The following is a 24,151-nucleotide window of genomic DNA, read 5'->3' on the forward strand; positions in this document are numbered from 1 at the left end:
TTAGAGAAAGAGCTAGATGCATCCTCAATCTGAGCCATCGATATGTAAAAGGTTTTCAAGTTAATAAAAGGAAAATGACAACCCAGTTCTTGCAAAGCATTGACACAGATTAAACAATGACATTGTGTGTTGTTGAAAACCAAGTTTCAACATTAGTTTTTGACATCCTTGCAATTTGAGCATAAACACCACATGATATCCATTATAATATTCAAATAAAATCATACCGATCAAGAGCCATATTTCTGGTTTGTCCAGAACCCAGGCTGAGTGCAACAAGCCATCTATCAATGACTGTAGTTCCTTCTGAATATAAATCCACATCAATTACATGCATCTTTATCATCGCATTGGAGCTGCTAAATATTCTGGATAATTGAAACTTTCTCCATTTCTTTTCAGAAAATGGATTCCTCAAAATAGAAGATGATGGGTCAATGCTTATTGAAAAATTCTGGCTTGGATTGGGATTTCCTTCTTCCCATGTTGATATGGATACCTATAAGGAATGCAATTTCACTCTGGATCAATAGAATTATTAAAATGTTCCAAACAAGAGTCCTCTCATGTGGTATCAATTACAAACAAGACATATTAAGTATACAGGTGTTTTCTATGCACAATTTTCTATTAATAGTAGATGATATAAGCTATCCTCGTATATAAATAGACACATGCACGCACCAAGAATCATAATTACTCCTTGACTATTTCTGCCCTAAAAAAGTAGTCAGATCTGCAGTTAAACAGTTAATTAGCCATGTAATTACTATTTGGTTAGCTCTGTACTTAATGCACTTACAGTAATAGAATTCAGAGAATTAGAGAGAAAACTGAACAATGATAAATTGAACTGTAAATGTTTCAGTAGAAGAATGTACAGGTAGGGCAACCTTATATATCTGAACTGTACGACTCATTGCTGAATAAGAAGCTAACAAACTAACTGATAGCTAACTAACTCTGTAACAGAAAATCTAAAGGAATTAACAGTGAGATGCAAAAAATAATGTAAAAACACTAATACATAAAGTACCTATCTCTAATATATGGTATGAATAAGATAGACTATTGAGCACAATAAACATAAGTGTCAGACTTCCAACTCACTTAAGACATCAACAATTTTCCCCTTCAACTGTGAATCCCTTTCAGACATTGTAACCTCCCCCCCAGTAAAAGTCTTTTCTTTCTCCTTCTACATTTTGCCCACAGACAGCCAATTGTTTGGGTTCTTTGAGGGGAAATGTCGTGAGATCTTTACCAAAGAGCCATGATGAGACAACCTCATATGGCACCAAGACACAACTCTACACCCAAAATCTTAAGACACGGGTCTGAGGGACTTTCACCCTGTATATTTGTTCATCTTCCTCATTTTCACCCAATGTGAGACTCCCAAATCACACTTGAACATCAACAATCTTCCCCTCAAGTGTTAGTCCCTTTCACACATTTTAAGTTTCACAAAAAACCAAACCCATTTCCTCTCAAAAATCATTAGATTTTCACCACACCAAATCCCCAGAATTTCTTGTTTGAATTTGTCACAAACCTAATCTAGCATGCGTGGCTCACATCCCATAAACCTCCACTCAACCAAATGCCTTCAAACCAACATTTCCCCACATTCCATGCGAACATTCAATTCCCCAAGTTCTATTCCAAATCCCAAATAAAACCTAATTTCAACCTCTTAAATCCTATTTGTTCTGCCATGCTGCATGAATATACAACTGAACAGTAGTAAATTTACCTGTAAAACGGACTTCAAAAACAGGAGTGTTCTAGATCCATGCTTCATAAATATGTCAGTAATAAGCCTTATTCTGTTTGATCCAAGGTCGGGTCCATCCTTCAAGCAGTCAGATGATAAAGGCATCCGAATAATGGTAGAATCGGCTAATGACCACAAGTCATTCCGGTCGACCAGCATTGGACTAAATTGATCACAAAATCGTTGAGTCAGATCATTACCTGAAACCTCAAGAGTAAACAACGTTATGTTCTAATATTGTATAGGAATTTCGCTATTAGATTACAAAATTAAAAAATTAAATAAAAGAATAGTTAGGCTCTTTTATTTTATAAAAAAAAAATACTCCACAGAAGGAAAAAGTACAAAAGTAACACTATGAAAATACATATTAAAATGAGCTTAAATATTGGATATCGAAACCAGAAGACTTTCCAATCTTGAAGCATAGACAATAAGGGTACCTCTCATAAGTAACCATTAACTAACTACCATAAAAAGGATCAAACAATAATACTTAAAAAAGAAATATTTGAAACTTACTTTCCAATTTAGGAACAATTAATCATTCCACTATTAAGCATGACAATAACCAGTTATTCACTAACCACTGTTTGAACATTATTAACCAAGTGAGTGATTATTCAATTCCAAAATCAAAAATAATTTAACAAATATTATTTTTCATCTTCTGTATTTATGCAAGAAAAATAAAGAAAAAAATTTGAGGGCTTCAATGAATTTGACATACGGGTAAAGAGAACAGAAAATATTTCAATGAATTAACGCCATAGTGTTGCACTTTCTTCGTTCTGACTTGGCTCTGTTATTGGGATAATAATAATGTACTACTTATACAACTTTACAAGTTTTAACACTTCGATATAAAAGCACACACAAAGTATGTGCTCTACAATTCTCCAGTCAAACAGTCCCTACCATCTGACATAGTGAAGTATGTCTGCAAGAGATCAACCTAAAGTACTCACAGTACACTTGCATAAAGTTATCAGTAGTAGTAAAGTGAAAAATAGAAAATGGGAATGAAATGGAAAAATTTAGAAACTATCTAATTATTTTGCATTAACTCAGATGATGAGTACACAGTATACCTATCAAAGAAAACATCTTTGCTGATGGGGCATTCGTCAAAGGTGTACCAAGTACCAAACCATGAGGATCAAACATATAAAAGAAGCCACTAGAAATGACTGAGAGAAGGTCACATATGGAATAGCAGCTAACCAATCCCAAACCATAGTTAATTGTGTTGCCACGCAATCTCCATGGAGGACGGAGCTGGAAATTACTAAATTCCTCTCGACTCAAGCAGGCACCTTCAAAGATTGCTACAAGGGCAGGCCCTTGGAATTCACCTGTATAAAGAAATCATACCATGTTAACTGAAATTTAGAAAAGTAATCCAAAACAGCTAAACACAGTATGGTAATTTCACACGCAACAGACGGCATTAACTTTGAAATACCCCTAGCTGCAGACTAACTATGTGTATTCCATAAGTTAAGCTAGACAACACAGGCATCCAATGATGTTCGCAAACTTAGTAAGAAAATAAGTCCCTGTGCACACAACTCCACAATTCCATAGTCTAGGGAAAGTCAGGTAAGCAGCCTCTAGCAACCTAACCAACCGAGCAGGGAAGCTGTTTCTAGGACTAGAACTTGTTACGATAACGTCACAAGGCAGCAACCTAACTGCTTGATGAGAAGGGAAAATATACACCTTGAGCTCTAGAAGAACATCCAACATGATACATCAATCAAGAAATATCCTCCTATTCAATGGACCAAGTCTTTGGTCGTCCTTTATAAAAAATTAACAGTTCAAGTAGGTTCACTCACTAGGCATGGTGGGCTGGGAGGGCAGCAGCCCATTATCTCTCCACTGTAGAAAGCCAAAATTATTCACTACTCAGGTGAAGCCAGACTCATATGGTGCCCTTGACTAACATAATCTTAAACATGCCCTCCTCAAAAAAACGTGTTCTCTCTGTTTGGGCCCCCTGAATAAACTGGTCTAGCAATGCTTTCGTTCCTGCTGTAAGACCCAATTAGACTCAATTCCCAACATTATTTAGGCAGGTCATCATGGTCAATCCACCAGTCAAACACAACACAGACAGTAGCCATTATCCACAACCTTGGATGCCTTACCCAGGTTAAAAAAGAATAACACTACCCGCCTTGCACCAAGAAGAACATGATATACTCTAAAAGAATACAGAACAAAAGGAAATGAATAGAATCGTCAAAATAATAAAAACTCTACAAATATTCTTAACACATTTATTCAGAGCTCTATACATCCTCATTGAAAGAGAGAGAGAGGAAGTGCACCAATTAAATTATCAACCATTCAGAAAGATAATTTGGTCCTCAAAGGCACCATCAGCATCCAATCACAGCACAACACTAAGATGACACATCAAAATCTTCCATTTATTAATATAATGATATTGGGCAAATGCTTCAAACATCAAATAAGTATTCTAAAAAAAGGTTTTTATAAGAAATAACACAAGCTTCTCAAATGTTTAGAATAAGCAAACAAAATTACACAGAAACCAAAGCCTATACATTTACCTGAACATAAATATCCAATTTTATTAAAACATATCTAAAAATTACCTAAATTGTGCTGCAGCAGGGATTGGCGAGGATGTTCCCTCTTATCATAAATTAGGTGTAATCTCTTGGCTTGGCAGCAATCTGCCAACTCAAGAAGGTCAAACAACAAAAACTCATCGTTTCCATACTGCGCCAAAAGTTCATTCACTTTATTATAGTCCATGCAGGGCAGATCTTTAGTCAAATCATCACTGACTAAAGAAAGGCATCGAACTGACTGTACACCAAGTTTGTCTGCCAAATCATTGCCTATAACTGGATGCACAAAATGTCTCCCAATAAGAGAGCTGTTTTCGAGCCAAGGTGCATCGTTATATACAAGATCTCCTGCTTGCATCAGAACTCCAAAATCATTAGGAATCAACAAGGGGCAATCAAAAGTCTCAAAAAGTGGCTTCTCCAAGCAACATTCTGCTATGGCTTCAAGGACACGATGGACAAAATTTAACTGATCAGTAGAGAGAGGAACCCCATGCACATCATTCTGCAACCTTTGTAATACTTGAAGATAGTCTGAAATACCAAAACTCAATCTAACCCCCAACTTTATCAACAAATCTTTATACTCTGATAGTTCAGATGGAACAACATACAAATAAGGTGTATATTTTACAGGTGAATCAAATGCCAGTGCATTTGGTGATACAAAATCATCACCAATCCAAACCCATGAAGCACTATCTAACCCTGCTTTCAGGTTATTGATATCCTCAGTATTAATAAATTCCTGCAATTTTGAGTAAAGGCAAGGTATTTCCTTTTGCAGCTGTGCATCAAAACTGGGATCCAGCAGTGAGTTTATCTTAAGCTGCTGATAGGACTTAGATAGCTCAATTAACTGCCTTATTAGAACACCAATATTTGGGCAATCCATCCACCCAAGTTCAGTCTGTAGATACGTAGAGTCACATTCACCGTCTAAAATGAACATTGAGGAAGATACCATCCACATCTGTGATTTAGGCCTCACACTAGTGGGGGGCGCTACTACTTGGTTATTGGATTTTAACCATGGAAGTCCCCTAACAGCTGGATCAGAAATTACTGGACACCAAGAGATTAGCTTCAATTCAGACCAAAACTCTTCTTCTGCCATATCAAATGTTGAGCTGCTTAAAAATGAATCAATATCAGTTAGACAGGTCTGTTCTTTAGGGAAGCCATCATTTACAAAAGCATCATCCATTATGCTGCTACTTCCCAGAGCCACATCACCCTGTTGATCATCATTCTTACTTCCTCCTTTATTTGAGAGCTTATAGGCTAATGTATCTAAAAGATCCAGTAACTCTCCACCATGCTTGGAGGCATCAATGTCCCCAGAATCATGCAAGAGGCTGACTGATCTAGCACAATCAAGCAAGCCAGTAAATCCCAGAGTTTTCCTAAGTCCAAGACAAACTAAAGTATCCAAAATTCCATGATCTAAGAATTTGTCAGAAGGAAAGAAAACATTCCCATGAAGCATCTTTTTAAGGTGAGGAACCCGAGGATCATAAAGCCTGCAATAACAATCTAGTCAGCAATCCAAACGTCAGTTTTAAGCAAGTAAAATACTTAATCAAGAAGCTTAACCTTTCAAGGATAAAACATCAGTACAAGAAAGCGGCAGCTGAAAATTCAGTGTTTATTTACATAAATAATTTGGAACAAATTACAAATGCTTTGATGTCTAATTACAATTTTCTCAAGTAATTATCCATAAATTGTTTTAGTTGAGTCAAACTTCAACATTAGTGCAAAAATATAAGATGTCAAATCAAAGCATGACTAATTTCCAATGAAATTTAGGTTGCAGATTAATTTAGGATACATTTAATATATACCATTGAAATGTCAATAAATTCCTCATCAATAAAAATAACTGAAATTCTCATCACATCTTCATATTTTTTTCCAGCATGTGCAGATGGTTTAAAAAATAATTGTTTTTAGAGAGCTTCTGGGCTGAGTAGATCTTTGACAGTGAGAAAGTCATATAGCCATAACAAAAGTTCACAAGGAAAAAATAAGCTAGTGGATTTTGAAACATTGATCACATATAAATGTATACCATATATATCTGCAAGATGAAACAGCTAAAAATAATGCCAACATGACAAATGCAATTCAACCATAACACAGTCTTCTAATAGAATAGTAAACAAACTTTTCAGATATGCATGATGTTTTCTACCATTTTTTTCAATGTCCACCCATAATAGTGCAATAAAAAGCTAACTGGCTTTAAATAACAATATCCATCAACCCACTAATAAAAGAATAAAGTTGAGGGAAATTGTAAAAGTATATTCTTTTTGCTTTCCTTGTGGAAAGAATTTAAATTCCTAATTTAGAAATCTAGAACATGTTACATTGCAAACTTGCAATTAATGTTCTTCCTTGTACAAAACTCATACTGGTGCTGACCATTTAGAAGCAAAACCACAGAAAATGCAACTTAAAATACAATAGAGGATAACTTATTGGGAATTATTGAAATTTTATTTCAATAAATAGGATATTACCTGGATGGTTGTTGCCAAGATCCATTGGCTGCCTGAACAAATTGTGCACAGGAGAATGAAGACTTGAGAGAGAGATCCTCTTCAATCAAATGTTGTACGTCATGCAGAATGTCTGAAACAATTTCTTGCCTCGAAAGGAACTCTGACATGTGATTGAAAATGTGATCTTTGTAGAATTCCACTTTAGTTGGTTCTTTCATCCCTAAATACCTCTTCATAATGACCCGCTCCGTTTCTGATTCAGTTCTTAAGAAGTTATCATTTAAAAGATCTTCACAAACACCAGTAGGACCAAGCCATTTAATAGGATTACTCAAACTTACTAGTTTTCTGCTTTTGTATGACTCAAATATCGGAAGGTGTTTGATGATTTCAATATGCATGTCATCAATATGCTCTTCGGAAAACCATTTTGTTTGGAGAATAAAACTTCGGAGTTCATGAAGCTCCCCTTCAGATACATCTATAAAGATCCCCTCAATCTTTTGTGGTTCCAAAGCAATAGCCAAAAACACATTTAGTACACCTCTTGCTGTTGCTGACTGCACAAAGCATTCCAATTTAGGGTGATCCAATAACATATCATGTCTCAAGAATAAACATCCAACCTTCACTAATAAAGAAGACATCTTCTCACTCCATCCATCATTTCTTATCACATTCAATTTTTGTGCTAACTGCATTAGGCAGTCATCCCCAACTGGCAATATAGGCCACTTAGAAAACATGATAAGATCATCACAATATGATTTCAGATAGTTCCACAGTAGTTGCAACCACTCTACACTTGGTTGGCCATGAATACCAGGAGTCCACCTCACTTGCCGAGCATGTTGCCACTCTACAGGAAGTAATTTCACAAGAAGTTTCTCGAGCAACTGGCATGACAAGAAAGAAATGTTTGTGCCATCTGTTTCGGCAATGTAACAAAGTTTTCTGTAAACTTCTTCAGGAATTGCACAATCTACAAGTTGATGAGGAATGGAATCTTTCAAAAGGCCATATTCATCACCACGTGCAATGTAAACTCTTTCTCCAACTCCCTTCATATCAATCGATGTAAAGGAACCATCTGCAACTGGTAACAAATGCAAGCCACATAGAGCATCAAACTGCAAGGATTTTTGCAAGTCATGTAAGCAATATTCAAGAGTCAGAATCATTGCATCCCTATCTTTGAATTCACGCTTCCTTCTGATTAAAAGAGACCTTAACAGCTTAGGAGTCAGAAAATGCAATGATGGACAGATTTCCATAAACCTTTCAGAAAGTGACTGTGGAAGAGTAACGAGAGGTAGAGAAGCCCCACACAGCGCTTTTACAAGCTCAGCTGCCTTGAGGAAAGTAAAATCAGGAAATATAGCATGTTTGGTTGAAATCCACTGACCTCCTCTAGCTTCTGTATACAATACACGGAGATTAAACTCAGCAACAAATTGATAGAGTTTCCGTACTGCTGATGCCCAAGGTTCTAATCCTAATGTTGTTGGCCACAACGAGAAGAACACATTGCAAGGACCAATCTCTGATGCTATCTTCTCAAGCAAACGACCATATGCAGGGGCAACAACATTTTCAAGGAGGAAAATATTCCAGTCTGAGCGTTTTCTTCCACCTCCAGCCATATCAGAACCAAACCAGATATCCCTGCGATTTGAAGATAATTCAAAGTATGCATTCACATGAGCAGGAAGACCAGTACTGATTGGTAAAGGTAAAAAGCAGAATGCACGACCTTCAAAATTTTCCAGCAAATGATTAGGCAAACTAACATTTTGAAACAGATCAGGAGAAACAATGCAATGATCCCCCTTTGAACTTTCAACCGGGTCAACATCAAGCTTTACAGAATTCAAATATGCAGCAACGCATGCCCAAGGAACAAAATTGTAACAGCTACTATTGGCTGTTTCAGACGTTTTCTTTTGAGCATTACCTAAACATTCAGTTGTTATCCAATAGTGTGAACTACAACCAGATGTACTTTGCTCAGTAATAAGGTACTTCTGGCATTTATAAGGCAAATCTCTACCAATGGATAGGCTTAGTTTCTTCAGAAACTGAGCTCTATTCATTCCAACACGTCTACTTTCCTTGAAGAAGTTGAACACATCCTGTGCTCCAGCAGATCCAACTTCAGGCTCACCAATATTGTTTCTGCATACACGGTGCAATAGGTGCATTTCATTCACTGTTCCTTCCTTCACAAAAATAGAGATAGATTTCACATTGCGCAGGAAAAGTAATGTTTCAGAAACAACCTCAGAAAAAGAAGCAAAAAGAGATCTGACATCTTCAGGTGTATAAATTTCCTTTTTGATTTGGCTCCGGGAGGCCACACCTGCGGTTCTAAGAGGGAATCGAAATAATGTACCAGGAAAAGGATGTTGCAAATCACATCCAAAATGTAGCATTGGGGAAAATTGGTCAGGAAATTGCTCCAAAATTTGTCGTCCCACAAACTTAATTCGTAAACCAGGGTGTGAAGGAGAAATCCCAGGCAAATTACTGGCATGAGGATCAAACATTACAATATTTTCTCCAGAAACAAACATAGGGATGTCTGTAAAGTGATAGACACAATTAAATCCTAGTCCAAATCTCCCAATTGCAAAAGCCTTCTCAAGTTTACTTTCTTGACCAATACGAGATATTGCATAAAGATCTTGGGGACTAAAAACTGAGTCATTGAAACAGTATAGAGCAGGACCTTGCCAATCAGCCATTTCAGGAGAAAGAATAGAAGAAGTCCCATAGTGAGAATTATCCAAAAGAAATATTACTTCAGAAGCTCCTGCATCTTCTGCATTTTGTACCAGCTCAAATAGGGTCCCAGGTCCATCAGCATACATTTCAAGTATATGCTTAAGCCTTGTAGTCAAAGCCTCATGCTGTCCAAAAGCCTCAGCAGCTCCAGACAGGCCAAAATTCATTGAATCTGAACTCTCTGCCAGCAACATCCGGCGAAGAGAGCAAACTCCAAGTTTTTCTGCTACATCATTAGAAATGTTTCCATGCACAAATTTTTGAACTGTTCTCTTTGCATTCCAAGCCACAGTTGGGGCACTGCCAAATGAGCCACTAGAATCATCAGAGCCAAGCAACCAGGGGGCATCATTATAAACCAAGTCACCGGCAAGAAATAGTCTACTTGACACATCTGGAAGATAGAGCTGGACTTTTTGTTCATGATGGTAAACTTCAGCTATATGATGCACTATTAGCGTGACAGCCCTTATCTCCTGTGTGTCAAGAGGAGATGATCCTTTTCTAACTGCCATCCTATGAAGAATATTAGCATAATCAGCAGGTTGCAAGAATTCACGAATACCAAGTTCAAGAAACAATTTTTTGAAAACTGCCAAATCAACTGGGATAACACGAATATATGGAGCCAAATGAAGAGGACCATCCAGGACAACTTCTTCAGAAGTTGCAAATCCATCCCCCACCCAAATCCATCGACATCCTTCAAGAACAGCTTTTACAATCTCAATCTCATCTGAAGACATCATTCCAGACAGTATTGAGTATATTCTCGGCATTGACAAAGCTAATTCCTGCCTAAGAACTTGATCAGACACAATCTCATTGTTTTTCCCAAGCTCCAGTAACTGTGCAGCAATTACACCTCCTCCAGGTGGAGACATCCATCCCAGGCCATACAATAAAGCTGTGGAAGAGCATTCAACATCCAATATCCGCATGCTAGCTGAGACAAGCCACAAATCATTCAGTGGCCTTACAAGTTTTGGAGGAGCAACCATTGATGACACAACTGGCCATGGTAATGACTGAAAAGGAGTAGTGACTAAAACTGGGCACCAGGAAATCAGTCGTAGGTCATTCCAGAATTTTTCAAGATCAGATTTTGTGTTGCTAGACCTAAAAGCAGTTGTTGCTCGTGACAATATTCGGTTAACTGCTCCTTTATTATCAACAACTTGATCAGGAAGCCACTTTAATGAATTAACTTCAAGGTAAGAGAAAAGCACTTTCCCTCTTAAATATGCCTTTTGTTGATCCTCATGCATCAAGCGATCAATGCATCGAGCACATTCTAAAACAGTATCTGGAGACACAGAAGTTCTAAGTCCCAGGCCTCGTAGAATATTAAGTATTTCAGATTCTCGAAAAGCCCCAGAAGGGAAACTATCTGAGTCTTCTAGTAATGCATATAGTTCTTCATTACAAGGATCATATAAAACTGAAGGACACTTAAGAGCACCAGTGAGTGTCGGTATGAATTTCAAATTTTTCAATGAGTCCCTGATATTTGTATCTTCAAGGGACAAAAGTGCCAAATTTTGTAGAACTGATAACATAATGTTATCCCGAACATCAGCTTGCAACTCGCCAACTCTATTAAAAACATGTTGCATGTAAAATTGTGCTTTACCCATTCTCTCAACTCCATAACATCTTGACAAAATATCCTCTTCTACTTTTGAGGATTTGACCATGAACTCGATGCCCGCCAGAATAATCTCCGGCACATCCAATGGTGGTAAGTACATTCGAGGATTTTCTAAGGCAGAGAATTGGAAATCATCGGCAGAATCTCTTCCATAGACTCTAAATATAGGTAATCTCTTGCAAAACCGTATGCTAAATTCATCCATAGAGTGTCCAACATACCATTTAGGATCAAGAAGAAATCTTCGGAGTTCATTTCTTTCTTCAGTTACTAGACTATCAAGTGAAGCATGCATAACATCAGGACTAGAAACTACATTAAATATTGATTCCAAAACACCTGTTGCACTGTCATCACATACATAACTAGATATATCTGGATGCTCAATTACATAATTTGGATTCAATATATTACATCCAACTTTGACAAGGATATCCTGCACCGTTTCAGAGATATTGCTTCCATTGATCATTTTCAATTGTCTGGAAGGTTTCAACAGATGCCCCGATGTGGAAGGCAAAATTGGCCAATCAATAAATAGTGGTAATATTTCAGTGTGCTTTCCTAGATATTGCCAGAATAGCAGAAACCATGATGATGTTGGCTTTTGACAAGAGTCAGGGTTCCAAAACACTTTACTTCTATATTTCCAATCACCTGGCATAAATGCAGGGAATAGCTTAGCAAAATGGTGAATACTACAAAGAATGACATTGGTTTTTGAGGACATCGCAATGCCAGAGAGTCTGCTCAATATATTGGGAGGAATGTTCTGATCAATTACTCTATCAGAAACCGGATGCATAAGTTTGTATTCTAATTCATCACAAATGAAATAAGAGACTTCTTTTGATGCTTCTGAAAATGATGCAAAATTACCATTAGCTAAAGGAAGTAAAGGCAGATCATAAGCCTCTTTTCCAACATCATCATCAACCAAGTCCTCTAGGCAATATTCGAGCAATAGAAGTTTGTACTGTCTGCTCAAATAATTAAATGTACCATTTTCTCTAAGAAATTGACGTACTGTACCAGAGGTAACCACCTTGCTTGAACTATACTGTAAAAGCATATCAAACAATGAATTAGGCAAATGCACAACTGGCATTCCCAGCTGCATCAGAGCCAAACCAAGGTCTTCACTTTTGGTGAATTTTTCATCATGAAGAAAGGCTTCACTTGGTGATACCCAACTTCCTCCATTGACATCCGAATACAGAACTGTAGCATTACCAATATTTTTGTATATTTGTTGAACCAATATATTCCATGGCTCTTCAAAACTTCCAATAGGCCATAAAGAATAGTAAATGTCTGTTGGCCCTAACAATTCTTTAATACCAAGTAGCATATGCGTAAAAGCAGGAGCAACAAGATCTTCCAAAAGAAGCCTATTCCAGATAGAACGAACTTTTCCACTTCTGTCCATGTCATCCCCATACCAGATACCACGACGATTTGATGAGACCTCAAAGAATCCATTGACTTGTACAGTAAGGCCAGTTCTAACAGGTAGTGGAAGAAAACAGAAAGCCTGACCAGTCCTAAGAATATTGTTCTGTGAAAAACACAATACAATAATAAGAGGAATGGACCATGAATATCTATCTATCTATATGTATATATATAAACAAAGGGCTCCAAAAAATAAGGAAGAATCACACTTGTGCATGTAATATCTTTGTCATGGGTAACTTTATCACCTCAATCATTTTCTTATTTAGACTGGGACACCTATAAAACAAAGCAAGTTCTAATGGACGCATCATGCGTCATGGAAAACATTACATATAACAGATTCACCATAATGGCAGTTTGTTTTAAACAAAATTCTAAAAATAAATCTAGAAACAGAAAAAACAATCAAGAATTTAAACTAGCAACATACCATGAAAAATACCATATTCTACAAGAACAAAGGGAAAGAAAGTAAAACAAGCAGAGGACCAAAAAACATAGAAAGCTGTAACACATCAGTATAGAGCTTTAGTCCACTTGATGGCCTATTAAAGATACAACTCTGATCTAAATACCATATCCAGAACACAAACAAGCAACAGCATGATTGCATTTTTCTCTGAAACAACCACCCCATTGATCTCCCAAAACCTCTAACCAGAGGAGTGAAATCTTTTCAAACACTTTGAACAAGCCCAAGAAGTTTTTATACTTCAAACAGAGTTACATGCTTAACTTTGAATCATCAATTGCAGTCAAAATTAATTGCAGGTCTGTATGAACCAAAATGTAGGTAAATGGGACACCACTTTCAACTGACTTCACTTCCACAATAAGATTAAAGTTAATAATGGTGCAGAATCAAAAGCAAATTCAAAGTTATAGACAACTACAATTCAATGTGTGTATGCACGAGAGAGGGAGAGAGAGAGAGAAAGAGAGAGAGAGGAGGCTGGGGCAACAGCAAAAGGCATAAGATATTGAAAATTACTTTTGTTGAATTTTCAGAAATGCATGCCGCAATTGATGCCCAGGGCAGCAAGTGAATGTCATAATCTTTTGATGCAGTAGTAGCAAAAGAGCCAATCCTACTAGATGCTGCAGCCATGGTTTGCACCACATAAAATCTCTCGGTTTGCCTCTTAACTTCATCACCACTTATTCTCTCACTTAAGAATTCCAATTGAAATGCATCCATTTCAGCAGTAGTATTTAAACATTTAGACAATCTGACCAGTGCCTGTCGATGCCAAACTGTATCATCAGATACTGAACTGACAGAACATGAATAAATTTTCTTAGGTTTAGGTTCTCCAACATCCCACAAATACATTTCAATGCACAGCACACTCTTAAGAAAGAGAAGTGCCAAAACCCCTTCTTCGAAGAGCTGCACAAACATGGAGGAAATGTCTTCTGGTGAATATGCTTGCCTTGAGAGCTTACTTCTGGCTGCCTGGTCTGCATTCCTCAAAGGAAAACGGAACAAAGTTCCAGAAAAAGGACTTTGCATGTCACAACCAAATGCACAATATGGGGAAAACTGGTCCCTGTAAAAGGAGAGGGCAGATGAGCCAGTGAAATCAATCCGCTTCCCGGGATTTGCTGCAGAAACTCTTGGAAGATAAGCACCCTGAGGATCAAACAATACAACATATTTGCCGCTCACAAAAGAGGGAAGATCTGTCAAATGGTACACTGAGTTGAAGCCAACCCTAAAATGCATATGCAGAACAAAATGATGAAAGAATTAGAGAAATGCAGAGAACCCAAAAATCAGGTCAATAAGATTTTTTTTCCAGAAAAAAAAAAGGACAGACAGAGAAAGGGAAACCAGCAACGTTGGTTATTGAACAAAATGACAATTTTGAAAGAGTAATGATATAAAAACACTCCTATATATCAAACACCTCGTCACCACCTATCCCTTCTCTCTATCTCTATCTTCCTATCATACCTACACTTCTTTCTTTTTACTCTCTTTCTCTCTATGTGGATTAGCATTTAAGTGTCCTTGGACAGCTTTCCTTTTCTTTTTAAATATGAGTGCAACTATATCTATAGGTACACTAAATGACAAACATTAAAATTCAACAACATCCCCCATTCAGTTTATGAATAAAAATCATTATGACATTCCCACACATCAATCTCATTATCAGAGCCTTGACATTGCAGTACAGAAAGTCCAGCTTCAGTTCCTACAGTTCACTCGTCCATGAAAAGGAAATGATCAACAAAAACAAACCATCGGACTACATTTTTACATTCTCTCAAAACACATAAAATTCCAAAAACATTCATACTCTATATAACTCCACAACTCCTTCATCAATCGTCAACAACCACACACCACTTCTCTCACCATAATTTCCGGTTACAACTAAAACAAAAAAATTACACCTAAACAAGCGTACTATATTTTTGAAGTTCTCAACAAACACGAATAAGCTAGAAAAAACAATCAAAATCCATAACTATACAACTCCTTCGTCAATCTTCTACAACCAAACACATCACTTCTCTGACGATATTTTCCAGTAATAACTACAACAGCAACAAAATTCACAACAAAAGCAGTGCACTACGTTTTTTAACTTCTCACAAGCATAAAATACTAAAATCATCTATAAAAAAAATAGAACATAACAACACAACTCCTTTGTCAACAACCACACATTACTTCTCTCGCTATACTCCAGCGACAACTACAATAACTTCACTCCTTGGATTGAACCAATCATCAACACAAAACAAACACACAACACCAATCAACATAATCACAGTTCAATTGAATAAGCTCAATTACACCGCAGCGAAAAATAAGCTACCCGAAGCGACCGGTCTTGGAGGCCTGTCCGTGCTTGGCGCTTCCGCCGATCTTGGAGATGCTGACGAAATCGTCCTCCGTGAAAGCGGCGTCGTTGTAGGCCAGCAGCGCCGGTCCCTGCCACTGCGCGAGAGAGTTCGCAAGCAGCGAGTCGCCGCGGTGAGAGCGTCGATCGAGGCAGAGCGAAACGGTGGTGGCGCCGGCGTCGTCTGCATTCTGTATGAGCTCCTTGAGCACCGTGGTTCCCTCCGGATAGTTGAGCAGAACCTCGCGGATGCGGCGCGTGAGATCAACCGTCTGGCCGAAATCTTCTAGAAATAACGATTCCGGAGACGCCATTGTTCTGCGGCGCTCGATTGCGCATACGAAGAGTATGCTATTGCGATGCGATAGGTTCTGATTTTGATTCGGTTTCAACGAACAAGTAAAAAGGAAAAGGAGAAAAAGAGAGAGAAACAGAGAGAGTTTTCCTTTTATTCTGTGAGAGGTTTTGTTCTCTGTTAGAAGAATTTCGCGGTTGTTTTCGAGTTGTTGGGGTCTCTCTTTCGAGTAGCTTTATTTTATGGAGGGTCATGTTTGCTTGCGTGTCATTACGTTTTCAACTTTTTGAACTGGTCTTCAATTCCAGATAATGACGATTGAGCTACTGAAAAAATTTTGCAACGGAAAATTCCATGTGTATCGCCACACTCGTGACATAGCATTTTTTTTTATTTTCTTAACCCGTTAGAAATGTTGTTAAATTGTTGTTTCATTATTCACTCCTTATTTTGAGTTAGAATGTGCATTTTTTATGGAGACTTTTTTTCATTTAGGGTTCACAAACTTCTTCCTTTAAATTATTATCACTTTAATGAAATTGTTATGATCATGATATGGTCTTTTAAGTTAGATAGTAAGGTATTTGAAAAGATTGAGAGAAATTTATTGTTTGGGTTTTGTTGTGATTTAAAGTTTAAGTAGTATCAAGTTTGAACATTTAGAATTCGTATTTCTCATTGACATGTATTTCACAAGTCTTAGTTGCGTTTTAATTAATCTTATGTAATTGTATTTTTCTTAATCGATAGATATTTTTTTTCTCTAAAATTCTAGGTAATTTTATGGAATCTTTCTTAATAATTAATAGATTTTGTAATTGATTTTGTAAATAAATTATATTCCCTCTTAATAGGAGATCAGCTAACTAATGGGAAAAAGATGAGGTCAATTTGTTATAATTAAAGTACACTATCATTAACAGATTATGCGCAACTTACATCTTAAATTATTTTCAATTTTTTTTGCTGGATATACTTCTTCATCAACTGGTCTTGAGGATGTGTAATGTTAGTTAATCTAAGCTCCTAATAAGATGATATGTAACTTATTTAAAAAGTTGTGATTATTGAAAGAAAATACAAACTTTTTAGAATAAGATAATATTGGTTAAAATTTAAGAAATAACAGAAAGGAAGTGAACTCTACATGTTATAGTTTGATATTACTTTACCTTTGAATCATAAAGTACATTAAGATAATATTGAATTAGTGGTTGCAAGTCATCGATTTTTATTGATCTTTGTATTGAAATTTTAGAGTTTTGGATTGTGAGAGATTTAGTATTAATGAATAGTGATGATAATAAAGAGATTTTTGGATAACCTCGTATCAATCAATCGAATATTAATTAATATGTAAATTTGAATATGCTTGATAAAAAAAGTAATTAATATTGTAATAAAAATTAATTTTAAAAATAAAAAATAATTATTTACTCTATACTCACTCAATTATATTTTTTTATAAAAAATAATTGTTATTTGAAGTCAATTTCTATTATTAATAATAGTTTACAAATTAATTTTTAAATTGATATCTAATTGTTTATTAAGATTTTAGAAACTAATAAATAAATTTGTATTAATATATAAACTAATTTAAATAATATTTTTTCTTTTTAAAATAATATTTAATTTAATTAATATAATAATTAGTTATTTTTTATTTATTGATTTTCTAGTAGTAATGTATATTGAATTAAATCTTATATTACTTGTTTTATGTAATTGTTTAATTTTATTTAATATGCAAGTAAAAAACAGATGCAAATTAAAATAGATGAGCCAAGATTGATAGAAAAATCTAGTTTATTTTGTTATTTCATATTTTGGTTGTAAATATAGATTTTTTTTCGTAAACCTGCTGTTGGATAAATTATAATTTATCGTAACGTGTAGATATTGAATATTTTGAGTTAGTTAGTGCAAAATATTATATGGAGTGTTACAGTTATAAGAGTATAGAAGAAACTTGAAACTAAAGCAATATAAAAATTCTGGCATAAACGAAGAGTTACAAATAAATATATATATATATATATATATATTATTAATTCTTTCAATCCATATTATTTCAACACCAACAAAAATCCGATTATATAAAAACTCATTATCATAATACTGATGTAACAGTTACAACCGATAACAGCCATAACTGATAAAACAGTTACAATTAAAAAGATAGTTACAACTGATGATAAAACAGTTACAACTAAAAAGATAGTTACAACTGAAAATTTATCTGATATATTATATGAGATCATTTTTATCATCTAATACATGTCAGGATTGAAGATACTGATTTAGATTAAAGGTGAAACTCTAAAAAATTAAGCTAAACTAGCAAGAACACCCACCAAAGGTCCCAAAGTAACAGTTGCTGGCTCAGCTAGTTGGAAATCATTCCTACTATCTTCATAATTATCATTTGCATCTGGACTCACAACTCCACCAACCAACACATTAGGGTTTGGTGCATTCTTATAGAACCATTTCGGAAACCCATCTTTGCATGTTACTGGACTAGGATCCTTCTTTATTGATATGATTGATGCTCCTCTGTGATGAATCTTCTTTGGGAAATTTGATCCATATCCAACCATGTAACTCATGTTCTTAGGGTTTGAACCCAAAATGTAGTCAACCTATAGCCACAAAGAAGAGAGTACAACTTTCAGTTATTTTGTATTTCAAGTTTAATTCAATCTTATGACACTCATCTACTTATATATTATAAAATGTTTATCATCTTATAAAATTGGTCTATAAAATGAAGTTTATATCCACTTAAATGCTATAAAATGTTTTTACCATCTTATAAAATCAGTGTAATATGAATTTTACTCATCACTCGAAATTGACCATATATTACACCGATTATTCGAGTCACCCAATGTAATATAGGAACTTAAATGGCTAGTTAGTAAGCTCATATATTACACCGATTGACTTGAATAATTGGTATAATATAGAGTCACATAACTCAATTAGTGTTATATTTGACATTTTACACGCCCACATTTATACTGGTGATAAAATGTCTCATAAAACTAGTGTAAAATGTCATTTCTACCCTAGTAAATATTTGTATTTACTTATATATTATAAAATGTTTTTAAGAAGAGATGAATGGAAGTACCTGATAACGAACAAGAGAAGTGAGATCATCAGGAGTAACAACACCAGCAGTGCAGTTAAGGGAAGAACCCAATGAAGATAAATATTTGGAATAAACAGACATGACAAATGTTGCAGTAGCAACATATTGGTTATTGTTCCATGGCAAGAACCAGAAGAGACCCCCTAGTGTTTTTGCCACATTTTGGTTTGATTTCTGAGCACAAGAGCATATGTATTCTTCTGCCTGTGACTTGTATTGACCCCATATCCCTGATGCATTCACTTTACCATCCAAAACAAGCTGCATCACACACACACATCACATTCAAAACAAATTACATAAAATTCAACAATATCACAGTTTGAGATTAAACATTAGTATCTGTGAAAATTGAATGATACCTTTGCTGCAAGAATATGTGCACCCACATACTTATCATCCCAACTAAACTCTGCTCTCACACCACCACTGTCTGTCACTGCTCCCAGGTAATCAAGGTATTTCTTCGTGCTGCTCGCACGATAAAGCCATGCTGCTGCCCACGTCAGTTCATCCTGTTAATTAAAACAAAGAAAAATGTTATTTTGCGAAGGCTGCCAACTCGTATGTGTGAGAGACTATATATTATGAATGGTTGGATAACGATCCAATCGAAGGTGGCCTGATAAGACCAACGAACATTCATTAGGATAAACTTTTAAATGACTCTGATATAGACTTTAAATGTAAGTCAATCTCCTAAAAACAGCTTATAATTACACTCACTTATAAAAACGAAATATACATAATTTTTAGTTTAGGTGGATCTCCAACTATCAGTATAATTTTAAATTATTTTATTTCATAAAAAAATATTTCTGTTTGAGTTGTAATGTTATAAAGATTGTTAACTTAAAACAATTAAATAATTTTTTACATTTTTTAAATATATAATATAAAACTATAACTAATATGCATATTTCATTTAATTTTAATTTCCCAAAAGTATTAATTAGTGTCATTCAGTGATTTATATATACACACCTCGTATCCGCTGCTGGAATATACTTCCCTTGCTGGTGGGATACTGTCTGAATACTTACCTCGATGACTGTTTGCAAAGTCAAACAACTGCAAATGAAAACAACCACCATAAATTATCACAAAAAAGAAAAATTATAATAAAAAATTATACTTTGACAACTGGAGAATTATACATAATATTTTATGTGAGAATTTTAACCAAAAAATTTATAATTAAATGTAAAAATTATTAAAATAAAATTGTACAATATAAAAGAATGAGTTGTCAATATATCAATAGAATTAGAAATTCAGTTACTAATTTAGAATAATAATACTTTCTCAACAATTTCATATATATATTTTATATATTAAAAAAAACAGTCGTAGAGTGATTATTTTTTACTAGAGTTTGAAAGAAACTTTATTCATAGAATATTTAACTTAGGATTTTTTTTTCTGTTTTTGAAGAAATAGTTTTGTTAATTAGTGTCTTAAAAATTAGCAATCTCACACCATAATAAATAATATATTGTGTGTTAGGTAACCATGTAACCATGTAATGAAAGTATTTTAATGTTTGATATATATCCTTACCTGTGTTGCATGAAGTAACATGGTGGAAGAATATTTTGTATTCGTGGACTGAAACGCTATGGAGGCAGCGGCAAGGGCAGCTGCTGTTTCAGCGGCGAGATCGGAACCCGGATGCTGATCATCGAGTTTGTAAGAGGTACGAGAAGTTGTCATATCTTCTGGTCTCTGCCAGCATGAATGATCAGAATCTGGATCTCCGATCTCGCCGTATAACACATCCGGACTGGCGTGTGCTTTGATCAAATAATCTGTTCCCCATTTGATGGCCCTGAGTGCGTTTTGGAGTTCATTCTGCTTGGAAAGTTGGTCATTGAACTCTATTGTGCTCCATGAAAGCATGGTTAAGGTGAATGCTAGTGGAAACCCTAGTTTCAGGTTATCTCCAGCATCATAGTATCCACCAACAAGATCAATCTGCCAGAAAAAATTAGTTAATATTTGAGTAAAAAAGGTTTTTCTTTTAATAAATTGTTGAAAATCATCAAATACAACTCAATTCTAGAAAAAAATAATAATAATTAGTTGGTATATTGATTAAATTATATACTATTTAATTTAGATATATTTTCACTAATTAAATACTAATTTAAAAATTATTTATCAATAATAGAAATTAATATAGAACTAACACTAATTTTTTTTTTATCATAATCATTTTATGGGATCAAACAATTATGAGTTGATGAACCACCAAATAAACAATAATTTGATAGCATCCACATAGAGTTGTTATTAAATAAAATAGTTGAAACATTGATTTGATATCATAGAGATTTGTTATTAAATAAAATAGTTTTGCTGATTAAAAAAATTAAATAAAATAGTAATGAGATATTTAATTTAGGAAATTATTTTTCTCTGTTACAAAAGTTTGCACTATTTCGTATGCGTTTAACTTATGTTTTCATTTTGAGTCAACCTATAACTATGATATGTATGAAATTTAGGAACAAACTGATAATTAATGAGTAAAGTTTTAAAAGAAAAGAAAAACTGACATATACAAAATTAAGGTATAACATTAAAACTTGTGAAAAATAACAATAATTAATCTTTTGGATTAGCTAAAAAATATTTTAAAGTTAATGATAACTTACAAAACCGTCACGTTGAATGGGGTTTTACACACTGATTTTTTTTTCCTTGTTTTTCTAAGAATTCGTTAACATTAACGTTTAGGATAATATAATTTAAAAATGTTCAAAAATAATTAGTATATCAATCAACAAATAATTTTTTTTTCTAATTTAATGAATGATATTTATAAAACCAATAAAATTTCAAATTAAAAATCCATAAGTGATTAAAAAAAGTGGTTCTTCTAAACTTAATCATTCAATTTTTTTTAGATAATGACTCACATAAAAATAAAAATATTATTTTAAAAATTTTAGAGTCAAAATCACCCATTTACAACCTTTCAAAAAAAAATCATTTTCTCGCACAAACTCACATTACAATGAAAAATTAAGGAAAATGTTAATGTGAAAAACCGATTGAAAGACCCCAGTTTATAATTATGATTTGATCAATACAATTTCAAAATTATTCAATCTCAATAAAAAAAATACAAATGGTTGTCAATTATAAATATTATTTTTCCTACTTTTAACAATTATAATCTCAAACAATTCACTATATTTTCAACATAAACTAAAAGTAAAGAAGCATATTATTAATATACATGCCCCACTAATTTTTAAAATGGTTATAAATCTTTCTAAAAATATTGCAATTAATAACTTTAGTAAAAAATCTCCTTTCAATCATATATATATATATATATATATATATATGTATGTATGCATCTAAAAGGATATGAAACTTACATATTAATTGGAGAGATTAAATGGTATTATTATGCACTTAAATTCAGTCTTTTATATAGTAATTTGGAAGGTTTGGTAATATCTGGTAGTTTTGATTTTTTTTTATAAGAGTTTGACTATATATTTTCTTCTTAAAAAACATAGTAATATGCAAAAACTCTAAATCAAAATGAAAAAAAAGGAAAATGTGAAATGAGATTAGAAATATTACTCCAGCATCTTCACCATCTTGAAGTGCTGAATCTCCTCTCCAGTTCACTCTCTGGTTGGAGGGCAACTTCCCTGAACGTTGCCCCTCAAAATACAGCAAAGAATTTGTCAGTGCTTGTTTGTAATCACCACCAGAAGAAGAAGAAGAAGAAGAAGAGGTTGCATGATGAACTTGGAAAGAACAGAAAAGGAGAACCATGAAAATGAAGACTCTGCTTAGACTCATCATCACTGCTATTGATTTCATGTAGCAAGAGAGAAACCAATTTAGGTGTTTCTTTCACAATGTTATTGCTTTGTAAAGAGAAACCATGGTGTGCTCTATTTATAGCACAATCACTTCACAAATACTTTTTAATATTCCACAATAAATATTTTAAAACCTAATTACAAATTAGCATGCATACTAATTTTTGTCTGTTTTTTTATAGTAATTTAAGATTGGACTAAGATATAAAACACTTTTTTATATAGATATTTATATAAAAAATAATCAAATCATTATTATTTATTATATTGATTAGATTATATATTATTTTGTAAAGTAAGAAACAAATTATTATTATTTATTATATTGACTAAATTAGATATTATTTTGTAAAGTAAAAAAATTATGAATATATAAAGTAGTTTGAATCATTAGTATAAACTAGTTTTTAAATTAGTATCTATTTAACTATCTGAATTTAAATATTAATTATTTTAGATTATAATCTAGTTTGTAAGATAGTATATATGGTAATTGATTTTTTTTATTTAGAATTAATTTTTGTTGTAATTAAAAAATGTTTAAGAATATTCAAATATAATTTTATTTTTTTAGTTTTGTGATTAAGAAGAGTATATACTACAAGATTTGTACAAACCAAAATAATTAGTTGCAATAGTAATTAAATTAGAGACCATTTTAGAAACTAAAAAAAAATTGGTTTCTAAATTAGTTTTTATTATTGTTAAATAATTTCTAAATTGGTATCTAATTAGCAACCAAGGTTTTTCTACCAAATTTAGAAACTAAATAATTGGTAGTTAAAACCTTAGTGGTTAATTAGATACCAATTTAGAAACTATTTGACAATAATAGAAAATAATATAAACTAATTTAGAAACCATTTTTTTTTTAGTTTTTAAAATGATCTCTATTTTAGTTCTTATTGTAACTAATTATTTTGGTCTCTAAAAATTGGTTTTTATTTCATGATTTTCTTGTAGTGATATGTGGTCTACTTTTTTAGAATTATTTAGAGGATACATTTTTTTAGAAAAAATCATAAGTTAAAATTAGTTTGTGTAACAATAAAAGTAAAAATATAAAAGAATATATAAGTTCTATAAATTAATTTATGTATAAGCTGAATAAACTAATTTTAATTTTCCTTTTAAAAAGAAGAGCTTAAGAAAACTTGTCCAAAAATAAGCCTTATTTCAACACCTAATTATTAAAATGTTCAAATTT

At 33.7% G+C, this 24,151-nt stretch overlaps 2 protein-coding genes across 3 annotated transcripts in view; both read right to left on the reverse strand.

Moving 5' to 3' along the window:
- The window catches only part of LOC137806011 (uncharacterized), a 23,015-nt gene extending 6,821 nt beyond the window's left edge, over positions 1-16,194 (reverse strand). For both annotated transcript variants that reach the window (XM_068605885.1, XM_068605884.1), the window contains exons 1-7: positions 15,618-16,194; positions 13,778-14,501; positions 6,912-12,886; positions 4,405-5,906; positions 2,869-3,132; positions 1,757-1,977; positions 228-499 (exon numbers count right to left, since the gene is read on the reverse strand). In XM_068605885.1, coding sequence (XP_068461986.1) covers positions 228-499; positions 1,757-1,977; positions 2,869-3,132; positions 4,405-5,906; positions 6,912-12,886; positions 13,778-14,501; positions 15,618-15,955 — 9,296 coding nt within the window. In that variant the 5' untranslated portion in view covers positions 15,956-16,194. The remainder of the gene's footprint in view (positions 1-227; positions 500-1,756; positions 1,978-2,868; positions 3,133-4,404; positions 5,907-6,911; positions 12,887-13,777; positions 14,502-15,617) is intronic.
- A 1,837-nt stretch (positions 16,195-18,031) lies between these two features.
- LOC137805718 (endoglucanase 13-like) lies at positions 18,032-22,971 on the reverse strand. Its single transcript, XM_068605651.1, has 6 exons — positions 22,697-22,971; positions 20,657-21,070; positions 20,081-20,167; positions 19,459-19,611; positions 19,076-19,357; positions 18,032-18,581 (listed from the first exon to the last, which is right to left on the reverse strand). Exons 1-6 carry the CDS (start codon positions 22,940-22,942, stop codon positions 18,267-18,269), a joined length of 1,497 nt encoding a protein of 498 aa, XP_068461752.1. The 5' UTR covers positions 22,943-22,971; the 3' UTR covers positions 18,032-18,266.
- Positions 22,972-24,151: the final 1,180 nt, after the last annotated feature.

Source organism: Phaseolus vulgaris, chromosome 3, assembly GCF_000499845.2.
Source record: "Phaseolus vulgaris cultivar G19833 chromosome 3, P. vulgaris v2.0, whole genome shotgun sequence".
Classification (NCBI taxonomy): Eukaryota; Viridiplantae; Streptophyta; class Magnoliopsida; order Fabales; family Fabaceae; genus Phaseolus; species Phaseolus vulgaris.